Raw genomic sequence first — 14,726 nt, 5'->3', positions numbered from 1 at the left:
TTATATTAAAGTTTTGGTCTTCCTGATTTATAACTTGTCTTAAAGACCGTTGTAAAACAGTTAAAATCGTTAATAGGATTGGAATATCACTTGTAGTTTAATGGTGGATTCTGGACACAAGGGAGATGTAAAAGATTTGGATCATCATAAAAGATGCAGGAGGAATTATTAATAATAGGACTCACAAAGGAGAGGATGGAAGCCCAGGAGATTCCTTGGAATCTTGTTCTTATTATTTATGTTTGATATGTAACTGTAAATTTTTTTATCTGAAATATCAAATAAATTTAGGAAAAAGAAAGAAAGAAAATTTGCCCTAAGCAAATTTACACGGGATAATTTTCCAGAAAATGTTTCCAATTTTCTAGGAGCCCCACCCCCCACCCCCCGAAGTGCTTGCTTTGGATTGGGCAAACTGCCTGAGGAGAAGGAATCATCTCTGTCTGCTCATACAGCTGCTGTGATAAAATCTGGAGGTTCCCCGCCGCACTGCCCCACCTGGCAGCTGCATTAGAGTGGTGGAAAAGTGCTGAGATATTCCTCTTGTCTCCCGCCTCACACGTGGTTTGGTCCTGTCAAAATCACTGTTAACAAGTGCTTTTGTTAACAAGTCATCTGTCATCTCAAGAAACACTAGCAGAAGGCTCTTCCGTGACAGAAGGAGTGCAACAAATACTTTCTGATTTCTCATTTACCCCCAACCCCCAACCCCAGCGTTGCTATGGCTCAGCTCTAACATTAGGCACTGCTTTTGGAAAAAGAGTAGGAAGAACCGAAGATACAGAATGGCAAATGGTCTCATTGTGTACTTTCGGTTTGGATCAGGTAGATATGTTCAGTGACATATTATTCCACTTGAATCGTCTCTACAGAATACATTCGCTAAAGTCCTCCTATAAGAGGCTACAAATAGTTGTCCTTTTTATTTCGCGCATCTTCAAGTAGTGACAATTAACATGTCTCCTGCTAAACAGGCGCTTGCTTTGTTCTGTTGGGGTCAGTGTGTACAGTAGTTCTAGAAGGCAGATGCAAAAATTGTGCTGTTGACCACAGTCTGGGGTGTGTGTGTGTGTGTGTGTGTGTGTGTTTGTGTGTGTGGATGTTATCACACATGAAAAATTGTGGGTTGCATCCAAGTATTGAGAGCAAAACACTGACATTCATGGAATTAAGATAGCCGTGTCTATTAAATTCAATGGGTCTCTACTCCAAGTATGATTTAGTTGGATACAAGCACACGTTTTTATCTGATTTAGCACTCACCACCCTATAATGGATCGTTCTTCACTAAACTGTAGGACTTTCAGTAACTATGAGGAGTCATTAGTTTGGCAGTCCACCTGGATTATGAAGTTAATGCCAACTTCCATTCTCTGGCCATCCAGTCATGAGTCCAGTTCATGCCCGTTTCATATGAAATCCGATCAAATTATAACTCTGCCCACTTCCACACTTCGGCCATCCATCTCTGTAAGGTATGCTCCTTGGTAATTTGGCCAAAAGGACAAACTCACGTGGGGTAAGATGACACGAGTAGAATCTCTCCAGGTTAGGAAAAATTGCTCCAATAAATATTGTGTCATTTAAAATATAGGAATATTCAAATCAGCAGCAGAATATTATTAAAGCTATATACCTAAAAAACAACTGCCCACAGTGGCAAAGGCAGGGATTTAAAAAAAAACCTTAATGTTTAGTTGGTTGCAGGACACCCATAGCAAATAACAAAGACCCTCAACTCTCCCATGGCAGAAGATGCAACGTAGAAGTCATTGTGTGTAGCCTCTGTGGTCTTCAAAGTGAAGACCGCTTAGCAATAGACTTGACTATGTCTTTACAGGGAAGTTGGCTGGAAATTAACTTGCAGGTACAAGGTGCTACAAGAGCAATAGGGACCTACCTACTGCTGAAAGCTCTGAGGTAGGAACTGTGTTACTAAAGGCAACCAGAAATAATACCTTGTACATGACGTGGTGCAAGGCATGCTCATGTTTCCAGCAAGTCAATACATGGTTGTGATTATTTAGTGTCTGAAAATGTTAACAAAGGGGAACTATGTGCCACCCAGTCCAGTCTAGGGAGATAACAATTTAACTTACATTGTATTTCTTCCCCCCTCTGATTCTAGTGACCCCAGCTTACTCTGTTCACTGAGTCTCTTAGAACTTATTTCGGGTGAAGGTGACTCTGAGCTTCTGCCTCTCTGTCTAGCTCTTTGCCCATTGCATACATAGCCCCATCTCCATTCCCTGGCCATGTTAGAGTGTGACATTAGTGAGACTCAAGAGTCCCAGTTTGCACATAATGGTAAACTATGGTTTAAAGTTAGGAGGGCAAGGATCATGTGCTGTGCCTGCCCCCCTCCACTGCAGCTGCCAAGAAGAGCTTGGATGCTTCCCTTTCTGATTTAGATTAGCCAGTTTAGTGTTACATCCCAACCCTACACTGTGGTTAGTGAAAACAAGCAAGCTTCATAAAGTACGGCTTGAAGTTGGCTTGTTTTCTGTAACCGTAGTTAAGACTAACCATAATTTGTCCAGCTTCAGATGGCATGACAAGTTCTGGTTAGTTTAAAACAGAAGCAAAAGTGTCTGCAAAACTCTTGGCCATTCCGAAGAAGGAAGGAGGAGCAGGAACTGGAACCCAGAAATTAGTTTGTATATAATTATCATTTTTCTGTACATTTATGTAAGTGTTGGCATTATGCCAAGGTAGCATTCTACTATACTAAATCTAATTATCCCAAGATATTTAGTGTTTCGCTGACAGTCTTTGACTTTAAGTGATTTTTGTTATCTTTGCAAAAAAATAAAATATTCCTCCGGGTTGTATTCAACAAAGTCATCCCATAAACTTCCCTTTCCAGTGTAACCCCTCTCTGCTCCAGTAGGTTGCGGGAGACCTCAACAGGTTGGGTCAGGGCAGGGAGAGGAGAGGGAGGAGACGTCCATTATGCAGGTGAAAGTCCTCGTGCTAATGGAACACCTGTTGGAGTACAACCCATTGCCTTTAATTCCCACTGTCCCCTTAAAAGTCTATAATGCTTCAGTGGCAAATAATAGTTGGGGAGTGAAATGATTTTGCGGTGTTCTTTTTAATGCATTCTGAAAAACACTCAATTTGGAAACCCCCTATTAAGCATAAAAAGGCATTGGCCGGAACATGCTGAACAATCTGAATTCTCTGTTCCCCGGCCAGCAATATGCCATTTTGTTGGAAGTCACTAGTGGATGAACTATTCAGTCAATTGAGCATTTGGATTTGGCCTGTTAGGACGTACGCCGGTGTACTAAAGCACTCTGTCTTAATGTGCACCCACCCACCCACGTCATCCCAATTCAGCATGACCACCACTTGAAGGGCAAAAATGTCGAGGTTTTCCTTAAACATTTGCACAGTTGGCATGAACTCAATAAGGCTCCGTGACTGGTGGTGCTGGCACATGTTTTCAGGTGTAAAAATGAATTTGCCTGCCTCTACGGGTGATAAGCTTGGGCAGCATGGAGTAAGGAAGGGGTGGTGGTGGTGGAAGTAGAATCATAGAGTTGGAAGAGACCTCAAGGGCCATCCAGTCCAACCCCCTGCCAAGCAGGAAACACCATCAAAGCATTCCTGACAGATGGCTGTCAAGCCTCTGCTTAAAGACCTCCAAAGAAGGAGACTCCACCACACTCCTTGGCAGCAAATTCCACTGTCGAACAGCTCTTACTGTCAGGAAGTTTTTCCTAATGTTTAGGTGGAATCTAAGTAGATGGGCTGATTAGTCAATGACCCAATTTTCTGTATCTGAGTACCTTTTGTCTCCTTACACTGATTTTTTTATATGTAGAATTCAGGTGCTACTGGGATAAGTCTTAAGGGGAGATAACGCTAATGGTTGATGGAGAGAAACTGGGGTTTTTCTCATAGGAAGCTGCCTTATACCATATGCCAAGTCATCTTTGGCCAGTCTAGCTTACTCTGCATACTCTGACTGGCAGTGGTTCTCCAGGGTTTCAGCAAGGAGTCTTTCCTAGCGCTATCTAGAGATGCCAAAGATTGACCCTGCGATCTTTTGCCTGCAACGTATGTGCTCTGCAGCTGAGTTCTAACTCTTCTAATTCTTACTCTTTTGTGGGATGAGAAAGCAGAGGGAAAACCAACGGTGGTGGGGTATGTACTGGGTACCTGTGTTGTGGACTCAGACCCTACTGTTGTCTTAGGTAAGTTACTTCCTTCCATCTGGTCCAGCTTTCTGCCTCCAACGTTAGCTATTCAAGCACTGACCAAAGGCGATCTCACTTCCCCTGTGGTTTCTCCCAGAGCACCTCCTGTTGAGAGGTACTGTGCACAGCCTCTAAATCTGGAGCTTTCACTTCGCTATCATGGGGAACGTACAGTCGGAAGGGACCCCAAGGGTCCTCTCGTCCAACCCCCTGCAGTGTAGGAATCGCAGCTAAGAATGGGCAGAGCAGGTAGGAAGAGCTGCCTGCTATCGGGGTGGAGCTGAGAGAAGGTATTATGGCAGGGATCCCCAAAGAAGATGTTGGATTACTGACTCTATCATTTGCCATGCTGGCTGATGGATGTTGCAGTCCAGTAGTGCCTGCAGGGCACCATGTTGGCACAAGTATTATGGGGGTGGTTTGGTAGTGTGGAAAGGACATTTTGCACACATACTCCATGTCATCGAAGTCGCCAGCTGTCCCAGGGAACTCAAACGTTTAAAAATAAACCCCCACCCTTTTTTTACAGGGGGTGCATGGAATGTGCACAGAGAATTCTAAGAGTTTTCATTGTTTGGTGCAGTCTTTCTAAGTGGGTGTGCACGCACACAAAGAGAATTATATATAAATAAGCCACATCCTGTGCTTTAAATAATTGCTCCTCGCGGCTCCTGTCTCCTGTAGTTCTGTCTGCGAGGAGCAGGACGCCTTCAGCTTGCCACTCCTGGACTTTGCTTTGTGCTCTGACATCTCTGTATTGTAACCGGTGTCACTAAGCTAATGGCCAGCTGTCACAAGCCCAGAGCGGGGAAGAAATGCTGTGAAGAGATTGTCAGGGCTAATGGAGGCAGGAGAGGAAACCTCTTTGGAAAACTGCTCAAGCATTGTTGGCGAAAATAGCAGCCTGCACGAAAAGCCCTTGCTTGTCTTACAGACAACTGGCGATTTTCTTACTGCTGCTATTTGAATCCTTCTTTGCCTTTCTCGCCTCTTACCTCCCTCCAACCCCCTGCCCGGGCTAGCTGCTGACTTTATTTTGTTTTATAATCTTCATTTTTTAATTTTATTTTTTTTAAAAAGGAATACAGCAAAGAAAAGGCACAGCTGCTCCAACCCCATTTAAAGAACCCCCCCCCTTTCCCCATGGTGACCCAGGCAGCATGACTCAAAGCAATAAACGCTTAGCTAGCAGACAGTCTTAAATGCCGGGATCCACTAGGATGAGCGCTTTAGGAGGCAGTGGATCTCTGGCTCAGCCTGCTGATTCCCAACTTAAGTCCCCAACCCCGTCTTGGTCAAAGATAAGGCTGCATAATAACTTGCTCATCCCGACTTGGCCGTGACTCAGTCGACTTAGCTGAAGCTAGCTGAACCAAAGTTGACCATTGTTGATCATCCAATTTCCAACCCTTCGCCTCCCTCCCGGGCCTTTTAAAATCCCAGTAAGTCTCCCCTGACCCAATTCAGCAATATTGTGTGGAGGTGAGAGGCTGTGCTAGGTGCTTGCCTTGCGTTTCCAAAGGGGCGTTTAGTTGCATCGTTGATGCCAGGTGTGCTTGTGCAGACTAGACTGGGATCCTAAATCTGTAATATCTCTTGCTTCTCTGTAAGACATATTTCTTTTTGCATTTCTTCCTTTCTCTTTTTTTTTGTCCTTAGGGTCTTTTGTAGTATTTCTTTGCCTCCTTGTAATTATGGTCTAGTTTGCAGTGAAGTGGTAAATCTGTGTCTGGGCTCTGTCCCTCCAGACTGCAGGGGAGGACTTGCATGACTGGCTGCTCCTTGAGCCAAAAAAATAAAAATAAAATGAGAAAAGTGGAGTGCTTGCCCTTGCTTCTCCTTGGCTCGGGAAATGGGCACAGCTCAGTAGCAGTGTCTGCTTTGCATGTAGATAGTCTTGGGTTCAATCCCTGGCTTCTCCAGATAAGACTGAGAATGTCTGCACTCTGAAACCCTGGAGAGTTGTTGCCTCTCAGCCCAGACAGTACGGATCAGGGGTCTGACTCTGTATACGACAGCTTCCTAGGACCAGCTTTGCAACACGACTTTTTTGTTCCTGAAATTAATTCTGATTGTGCAGATAAAATATGACAGATAGAATTCTACAGGGATGTGTTGCTGGTGTGTGAAAACAGTTCAGATCCAATGATCTCCAGGTGGTGGAGACGTCAGGCATCATCCTGGCTCTTGAGCATCTTCACTTGGTCGCAAGCGACCGACAGACAGGTGCAAAATGCGGCTGGCAAATTTTGAATGCTGTTCCCAGGGACCTGGTGAGTTGTAGCTCTGTGAGTGGGGAATAGTTGTCTCCAAACAACCCTCGGCACCCTTAACAAGCTGCAGCTTCCATAATTCTTTGGGAGAAAGCCACAGCTGTCTAAAGTGGCATCTTAGTGCTTTAAATGTATGGTGTAAATGTGGCCTTAGACGCGGTAGTTAGAATTAGGATGCGTCACTGATTTCCACGGAGTCACATTTTGTGGTGTCTTCTTTGCTGTTAAATCCCAGGTTATTCTCCCTCTTTTGCTCCAGAAGGCTTTCCCTAGTGTGCAGGGTGATTCACAATGACTTCAGGATTTCTTTCCTGAGTGTCAGTTGCTAATTCAGAGGCTAAAACTTGGGGTGGGGAATCTGTGTATGTATTTTGTTTGTCTCCCCACCACCACCACATTACCACCTGGAGTATCATCTGCTGTTTCCTTGCCCACACTCTGTGTTATGAAAGCTTTCTGCAGCTCCTCACAATCTGTTGCGGATTTTTAACGGTTGTGATTTGTTTCTGTGTCATCTGCACATTTAGCTGCCTTGACACTTTTTTTGCAGCTCGGATTCTCAGAATGTTGTTGCTAGTTCTCTCCATTATAGAAACTGACCGTATGTGTAACACACACACACACAGAGAGAGAGAGAGAGAGAGAGAGAGAAAATGTGCTTTGGCCAGTTGTCTAGTCATGGAAAAAGGTACATAAACCTAAGCAAGCAATAAGTATTTCAGGACCTGAGCTATAAATGCTGCAAGGCTTTTGCAGTGTACGTCTGAAGTATATATAAAAAAATAACAATGAGGCATTTTGCTTAGGTTGCTTCTCTCTCTTCCTTGGCCAAAGTCGGTTGTTAGCGCAGATACCATGTCTAAGCAAAGCCTCTAATGCAATAAATTCAGCTACAGACTAAGCAGGAGATATTCTCTTGCCGCCTGCGCAGAAGTGTTTGTTTATGCCGGAGCTGATTTTGCAGGCGCCGCTGTACTTAAGGAATTTGAAATGTTATTCCAGCCTGGTGATTTGGGCTTATTTTGTGTCTGCCGTGAACGCTTTTGAGGTAGGAGAAAAGTTGGATGTTCCCTCTTTCTGTGCGTACAGCCTCGGTAATAACGTTGCAACCAGATGGCAAAGTGTCTGTAAACACGGAGCGCTGAAGGCTCCAGCGATGCCCTTTCTGTGACAGCGAAGAGTCATTGTGGTTACTTTTATTTACTACTTTAAAATTGGTACAAGCTGGATTGAAGAGCCTTCTAAGGATATCTATCCCCCTGTGTTTTCAGACATAGGAACATAGGAAGTTGCCTTATACCTAGTCAGACTATTGATCCATCTAGCTCAATATCGTCTTCACTGGCTGTCAGTAGGCCTCCAGGGTTTGGGACATTTTCATCCCCAACTCGGAGGTGCTCAGGATTGAGCCAGGTGACCTGTGCTTGCAGAGCTGATGCTCTGCTTCTGAACTATGGCCCTCCTCCAAATTGGTATCTGCAGTCCATGGTTTACAGTGTTCTGTAAGAGATGTGTCCAAAACATAGGCTTTCTAAAGTGCAGCTCATTCCCTATGCTACATTTCTGTATGCATACACATGTGCACTCATCTGTGAGTTATGTGCTTAAAAATAAAACGTTGTTTCCTTCCCATTTCTGGCAAAACGCCCATAGTTGGAAACAGGTATATTATTATTATTATTATTATTATTAAAAAACAAGCATGATTGAAAACAATATTATACAAAAATCGACAGGAGCAGTAAATAAAACCTCTGGAGCTTCAGTCAAGCGTCGGTCAGCAATAAAAGAAAAACAAGTTAATTCTTTATTCAAGGAACCAAAACAGTGCAGGCCTAGTGATCCCATCAACTCTTCCCTGTAGGTCTTGCTCTAACAAAGCAAGTTGCGAGAATTGAAGTCCCCTATCTTCCCACTACTTCCTAAGACTCCTCCTCTCCAGGGTCTTTCCCAAGCAGTCGCAAACTGTGCCTGCACACCGCCTCCCTCTGCTCTGCCCTCTTCGTTTCTCTGCGTGTTCTAGGAGACCAGGAAAGAAGGGAACTGGTCACAGCAGGAGGGGGAGACTTCATGGCTTTTTCAGCATCCGGCCCCTCTGTCTTCTGGCCCTCCTCCTCTTCTGCCTCAGAGTCTGAACTGCCCTCTGCCACCGTCTCTTCCTGCTCACCAAACCCTGTTCCCTTTTCTGCTTCCGACACCTCCTCCTCCCAGTCTGTTCCCTCCTCTCCCTCTGGCCACTCATGGTCATCCCACCACCAGTCTCCTGGCTCAGAGGCATCTTTCTCTGGGGGTTCCCTTAGGGGGTTCCCCAGCTGGTGCCTCCCACCATTCCTCTGCAATGACAGCAACTGAGGGAGCTGGGGGGGAAATGATCAAGAACTGCAGAAACCATAGGCCAGCCAAAAGTTTTTAACCATCAGGGAGGGGTCCAAACGGGGGCACGCAGTTCGATGGCTTGAGGGCCGGGGCAGAGAAAGCTGTTTCATGTGTTCCCACCCCCCCCACTCCAATGTGCAATGTGCAAAAGAGCTTTGCCAACTGATTGAAGATAATCGGCAGGCTGTTTCGGGGGTGCTGGTCCATCTTTGCAAATGATCCGGCTTCAGGGTGCAAGGATAGAAGAGTGCATTGCATTTCCATATGTCAGGCAGGGTGGGAGAATCCTGTGGCTCTCCGGCTGTCGTTGGACCCCACCTCCCATTGGCCCTGCTGGCTGAGCCTGATGGGAGGTGGAGTCCGCCAACATGTGGATGGTCAAGCAAAGAGAGGCCGCAGAATGTCAGTTTAGAACGGGATGCCATTGCATGAAACACCATGAACCTTTGTCAGCACCAGTTACAGGTAGGTAGCCATGTTGGTCTGCCGTAGTCGGAAAAAAAAAAATCCTTCCAGTAGCACCTTAGAGACCAACTAAGTTTGTTCTTGGTAGGAGCTTTCGTGTGCATGCACACTAGGTAGCTGACAACTTGCAATCTTTCTCTCATCCCCGCCCCGCCCCCCCAAATCCTATGGTTACATAAGCAGCTATTTCCTCAGCGGGGGCGGAAAGAAACCAAACCAATTTTAAGTAAAATCCGATTCCCGATGTAAGTAAACATAAATCTCATCAGACTCGTGTGGATAGACATCTGGGTCTAGCTCCAGGAAGTGGCAGTCCCTTGTGGTTCTTGCACATAAGTCTCTATCAGGACTTGGGACGACAACAATGCAAGGATCTCGATTTACATCTAATTAAGCGTCAACGATTTGAATTGGATTTCCAGTATTCCTAAGCCAGGAGCCTTTGATACCCCGCTGAACTTAATTAAAAAGCTTGCACAGTGGGAGGAATGGCAGCATGTGAACAGTGAGTCGTAAGGGTTCGGAAAAGCCCCTGGTGCCACACGGAGTCCCAGAAGGGTACCAACGCTGGTGAAATTTTATTATTACTTTGCTGAAAGGGGTGAGGCTTTGCCTCCATTGCTTTGATCTGCAGTTCTCTCAGCCCACATCCCACGATGTAGAGTTGCCCCATGTCTGTTTCAGCTGTGGGGCTTTCTGGACTCTAACCATCTGATGAGCTTTCTGTACTGCTTTGCAGGTGAGGCAGAGGCAGATGTGCTCAGCCAATATTTATGTATTTTAAAAACCTGTATCCCGCTTTTCACCACCTGGGTCTCAAAGCAGCTTACAACAGACCCTCCAAGCGTCCCTGTTTTCCAGGGACAGTCTCAGATTTACAGAAGCTGTCCCGGTTTCTGATTTGATTCCAGAATGCCCCAGTTTTCCTTAGGACTTCCCTATTTTCATCAGGGAAATGTTGGAGGGTATGGAGTTATGTGACCCCCTGAGCCAAGGAAATCAGTAACTATGCAACCTTTATAAAACATCCGAAGGCAGCCCTGTGTAGGAAGTTTAAAAAATGTTTTATTCTGTTTTTATATATGTTGGAAGCCGTTCAGAGCAACTGGGGCAAGCCAGTCTGATGGGCGGCGTATAAATAATAAAATTACTTTTTATTATGGAATTGGACTGCCCTGTTTTCATCGGAGGAATGTTGGAGGGTATGCTTACAACATTAGGCATATACAGTACAGTACAGTCGTACCTCAGAAGTCAAATGGAATCCGTTCCGGAAGTCTGTTTGATTTCCAAAACGTTCAGAAACCAAAGCACGGCTTGTGATTGGCTGTGGGAAGCTCCTGCAGCCAATCGGAAGCTCCATCGGACATTTGGCTTCCAAAATAACGTTTGAAAACCGGAACACTCAATTCTAGTTTTCGATCATTCAGGAGCCATAATGTTCGACTCTCAAGGCGTTTGGGAGCCGAGGTACGGTTGTATACAAACTATTTTAAGCATAAATTAAACATCAGAAATTTAAACGAAGAACTTCAGTGGTAATATTAAAGCCACTGATCTCTGTAGGTATTAGCAATGTTGCGGTTACAACCCTCAGTAGCTATATAAATCAACATTAACCAAGTGAAACTGTCGGCAAAGCATATGTTCCAAATGCCTGTCAAAATGGCAGTGTTTTCATAAGCTGCTTTTAACGCAGCAAAGATGCAGCCTGATGGGCCTTGAGAAAGAGAGCGAAATCCACAGTGTTGAGAGCACTGCTGAGAAGATAATCACTGAATGATTCCCCCCTTGGGCAAAGGATCCTTTAAGAAGTTCTACTGTGATTACTTTTATAATCAGGAAGACACTCACAGTATTCTTAAGCTATGTAGGATCCAGATCCATGTCTGGCTTTAAAAGGAATTCACTTTAAACCCCATGGCTTGACATATGAGAGGGACCAGTGGTAGTGTGTAAATCGAGTGTGACTGTTGTTATTGTTTTTTAGTACGTACACCTGCAGTTTTGCAGCTTGACCCTGTGCATTTCACTTAGCTGGTGGGACCTGCTTCTTAGGAAACAGGTTTACTAGGATAGCACACTCGGATAGCTCAGCTGGTACAGCATGAAACTCATAGAATCATAGAATCATAGAGTTGGAAGAGACCACAAGGGCCATCCAGTCCAACCCCCTGCCAAGCAGGAAACACCATCAAAGCATTCCTGACAGATGGCTGTCAAGCTTCTGCTTAAAGACCTCCAAAGAAGGAGACTCCACCACACTCCTTGGCAGCAAATTCCACTGCTGAACAGCTCTCACTGTCAGGAAGTTCTTCCTAATGTTTAGGTGGAATCTTCTTTCTTGTAGTTTGAATCCATTGCTCCGTGTCCGCTTCTCTGGAGCAGCAGAAAACAACCTTTCTCCCTCCTCTATATGACATCCTTTAATATATTTGAACATGGCTATCATATCACCTCTCAACCTTCTCTTCTCCAGGCTAAACATACCCAGCTCCCTAAGCCAGACTCTATCTCTGGGTGATATGTTCGCGCCCCACGTTGGGCGAACAGATTCCTGAATAGCAGGGGGTTGGACTAGATGACCAATTGGACCCCTTCCATCTCTACAATTCTGCGATCCTATGTTTGGGATTGCAGCCTTGGCTAGGCAGGTCCAATGCTGCGAATCATAGAACTGGAATGTTGGAAGGGACTAGAGATGTAAAATTTCTGGAAATTCTTAAGCTCGGAAAAAACCCCGTTTTTTTGGGGGGGGGAACGAAAATTTTCGGAAAAAATGCTACATTAGCACTTCTTTTTTCTTTTCCAGATTGAAAATCATTCTGTTACTTTAGAAACATAAAATATAACTATGGACAATTTTAATGGGCATAAAATTATCACAACTAGCATATTAAAAATATAGTGTATCCAAACAATTATTACAAACAGAATTTACTTTTAAAATAATATTTATTTGTATTTGTAACAAATGAAGCAACAATCTCCTGAACTGTTCACTAGTTTATGTGGGACAAAAAAACCCTCCACAAAACAATTTTTAAAAATCCAGAAGTAACAATTATTCATATTTCCTCTCCACAGTATTAAAAAAAAACATTCTCATAAAAAGAACTGAAGAAGGAAGTGGGACTAAGTTTCAATGAATGGGCATGAAATTTAATCAGAATCATTTTCTGAGCTGTAATTAAGTATATACTTTCAGGCCCTTTTTGTTGCTCTATATTTTCTTCCAGTGCTTTGAGGCCTAGTGAAGAGGAACAGAACCAATGCATACCACAGGCATGCAAAAACAAAACTGAAACCTTTTTCTTTTCTGGTGACAACAGCACCTCCTAAAGGAAGAAATGTATCTTGTTCTTGCATTGGAGAGTTCAGTTTGTAACCTAGGACTTGCTTGTCCTCACAGTAATTAGAATAATCTGATACCATACATATTTTTTAGAAATGATTTATAAAATATTTGAACCCGTTATCTTAAAATATTTTATTCATTATGTTAAAATAAATCATTCCATAATTTTTTCCCTCCAATTTTTCCAATTTTTCGGGGAAAAACAAAAAAGGCTTCAGGAAAAAAACTGAAAAAACCCAGTTTTTTCCTAATTTTTCCGGGTTTTTTCCGGGCCTTCACATCTCTGTAAGGGACCCCATGGGTCATCTAGCCCAACCCCTTGCAATGCAGGAATCTCAACTAAAGCTTCCATGACAGATGGCCATCAAACTTCTGCTTAAAAACCTCCGAGGAAGGAGAGTCTGCAACCTCCCAAGGCAGTGCGTTCCACTGCCGGATAGCTCTTACTGCCAGAAAGTTTTTCCTGGTGTTTAGTTCGAATCTCCTTTCAGGGATGGCCAACTTCCAAGAGACTGCGATCTACTCACAGAGTTAAAAACTGGCAGTGATCTACCCCCTTTTTGTTGAGCTTTTTTTAGGAAGGAAAGCCCTGTTTTGGGGGATTCACGTAAAAGTTGTTGAGCTTCTTTAGGGAAGAGGAAAGCAGCATTGAGCTTTTTTTTAGGAAGGAAAGCCCTATTTTCGGTGGTTCAGGTCATTTTAGGGGTGGAGGGCAAAAATGTTGAGCTTTTTTTAGGGGAGCCAAAGTTTTTTAGCTTCTTTTGGGGGAGCCACTGATCTACCGGTGATCTACCACAGACGTCCAGTGATCTACCGGTAGATCACAATCTACCTGTTGGACATGCTTGCTATAACATGACGCTGTTGGTTCGGGTCCTACCCTCCGGGAGCAGGACAAACCAGCTTGCTCTATCTCCCACGCAACAGCCCTTTAGATGTTTGAAGATGGCTATCGTATCTCCTCTCAGTTTCCTCTTTCCCAGGCTAATGCATGCATCCTCCGCCCCCTGCTAAAGTTACTGAGCTTTTTTTCTTCTTTTCCATTTCTCCCCCAGGGCAATGTCCATCTGGGATAGCAGTCTACAGATTACCGCGATGTGCAGTGTTGTGGGGGCGTGGCTTGGAGCATTTCCTATTCCACTGGATTGGGATCGGCCGTGGCAGGTTGGTTTCTTCATCTTATATGTGAGTGAACGTTGGCCGATCAGACCGAGGTGCCTCTTAAGTCTTCTGTGCTGTTTTCAAGAGCGGCCGTGCCCCTTTGAGAAACTTGGAAGCAGGGCACGAAGGTGGTTGGCCTTCCCTGTTGCTATTCCTCAAGCCCCTGGTGTATTCTGTCCCTGAACCTGGAGATTTACCTCTTTTGCAAAAATTGCCATTGATAAGACTTATCCTCCAGGTTGCTTTGTTAATGGTCCAGGAATGTCATTGTTGGAGTTCAGTCCACGTGGCCTCTCAGCGCTGCTCCCTTGATGTCTCGGGGGGGGGGGGAGCGCCACGTGCTTTTTCTGCCATCTGAGAACGTGGCCTGCACTGCTGCAGCTTCCATTAAAAGCACTTAACAAGATGCATCTGGAGCGGGCTATTGGCGCCAAATTGATCTGCAAAAGTGGCGTGGCCAAGCCCTGTGCCCAAAAACAATACTTTGCAGTTTTCGAAAAAAGCAGAGAGCCCTGGCAAGCTTTGCTGCTGGTGAGGAAAATGTGACGCTTGCAGGAAAGCTGTAAATGCAGCTGGCTGAGCAGCTACTGGCAATTGATGCCACTTTCAGAGTTGCATAACCCCTGCAGGTCAGTTCAAGAGCTTTCTGAATTTAAAAACAATCTAAAGCAGTTTCTTTCTCCTTTCGCAAGCGGAGGGGAGAGGGAATAATCTGTGAAAATGGATGAACCTGTTCTCCCAGCTCCAACCACAGGGAAGGAATTTATTTTAGCCATACTGCAACTTAGATCCCTTAGTGGCATTGACACAGACTTTTATTTCAGATTAAAATAAACCTGTGCTGATTCTGATTTCTCCCTTTCTATGAATACACAAGTACTGTGCGCT

The 14,726-nt window shown here is 44.6% G+C and overlaps 1 protein-coding gene across 2 annotated transcripts in view; it reads left to right on the top strand.

Moving 5' to 3' along the window:
* Positions 1–14,726, top strand: part of PIGF (phosphatidylinositol glycan anchor biosynthesis class F) — a 44,338-nt gene that overhangs the window by 8,864 nt on the left and 20,748 nt on the right. For both annotated transcript variants that reach the window (XM_033144911.1, XM_033144910.1), the window contains exon 5: positions 13,733–13,841. In XM_033144911.1, coding sequence (XP_033000802.1) covers positions 13,733–13,841 — 109 coding nt within the window. The remainder of the gene's footprint in view (positions 1–13,732; positions 13,842–14,726) is intronic.

The sequence above is a fragment of the Lacerta agilis genome, chromosome 3 (genome assembly GCF_009819535.1).
Source record: "Lacerta agilis isolate rLacAgi1 chromosome 3, rLacAgi1.pri, whole genome shotgun sequence".
Taxonomy (NCBI): domain Eukaryota; kingdom Metazoa; phylum Chordata; class Lepidosauria; order Squamata; family Lacertidae; genus Lacerta; species Lacerta agilis.
The sequence above is the reverse complement of the archived record's forward strand: the minus strand, read 5'-3'. Positions and strand labels throughout refer to the sequence as shown.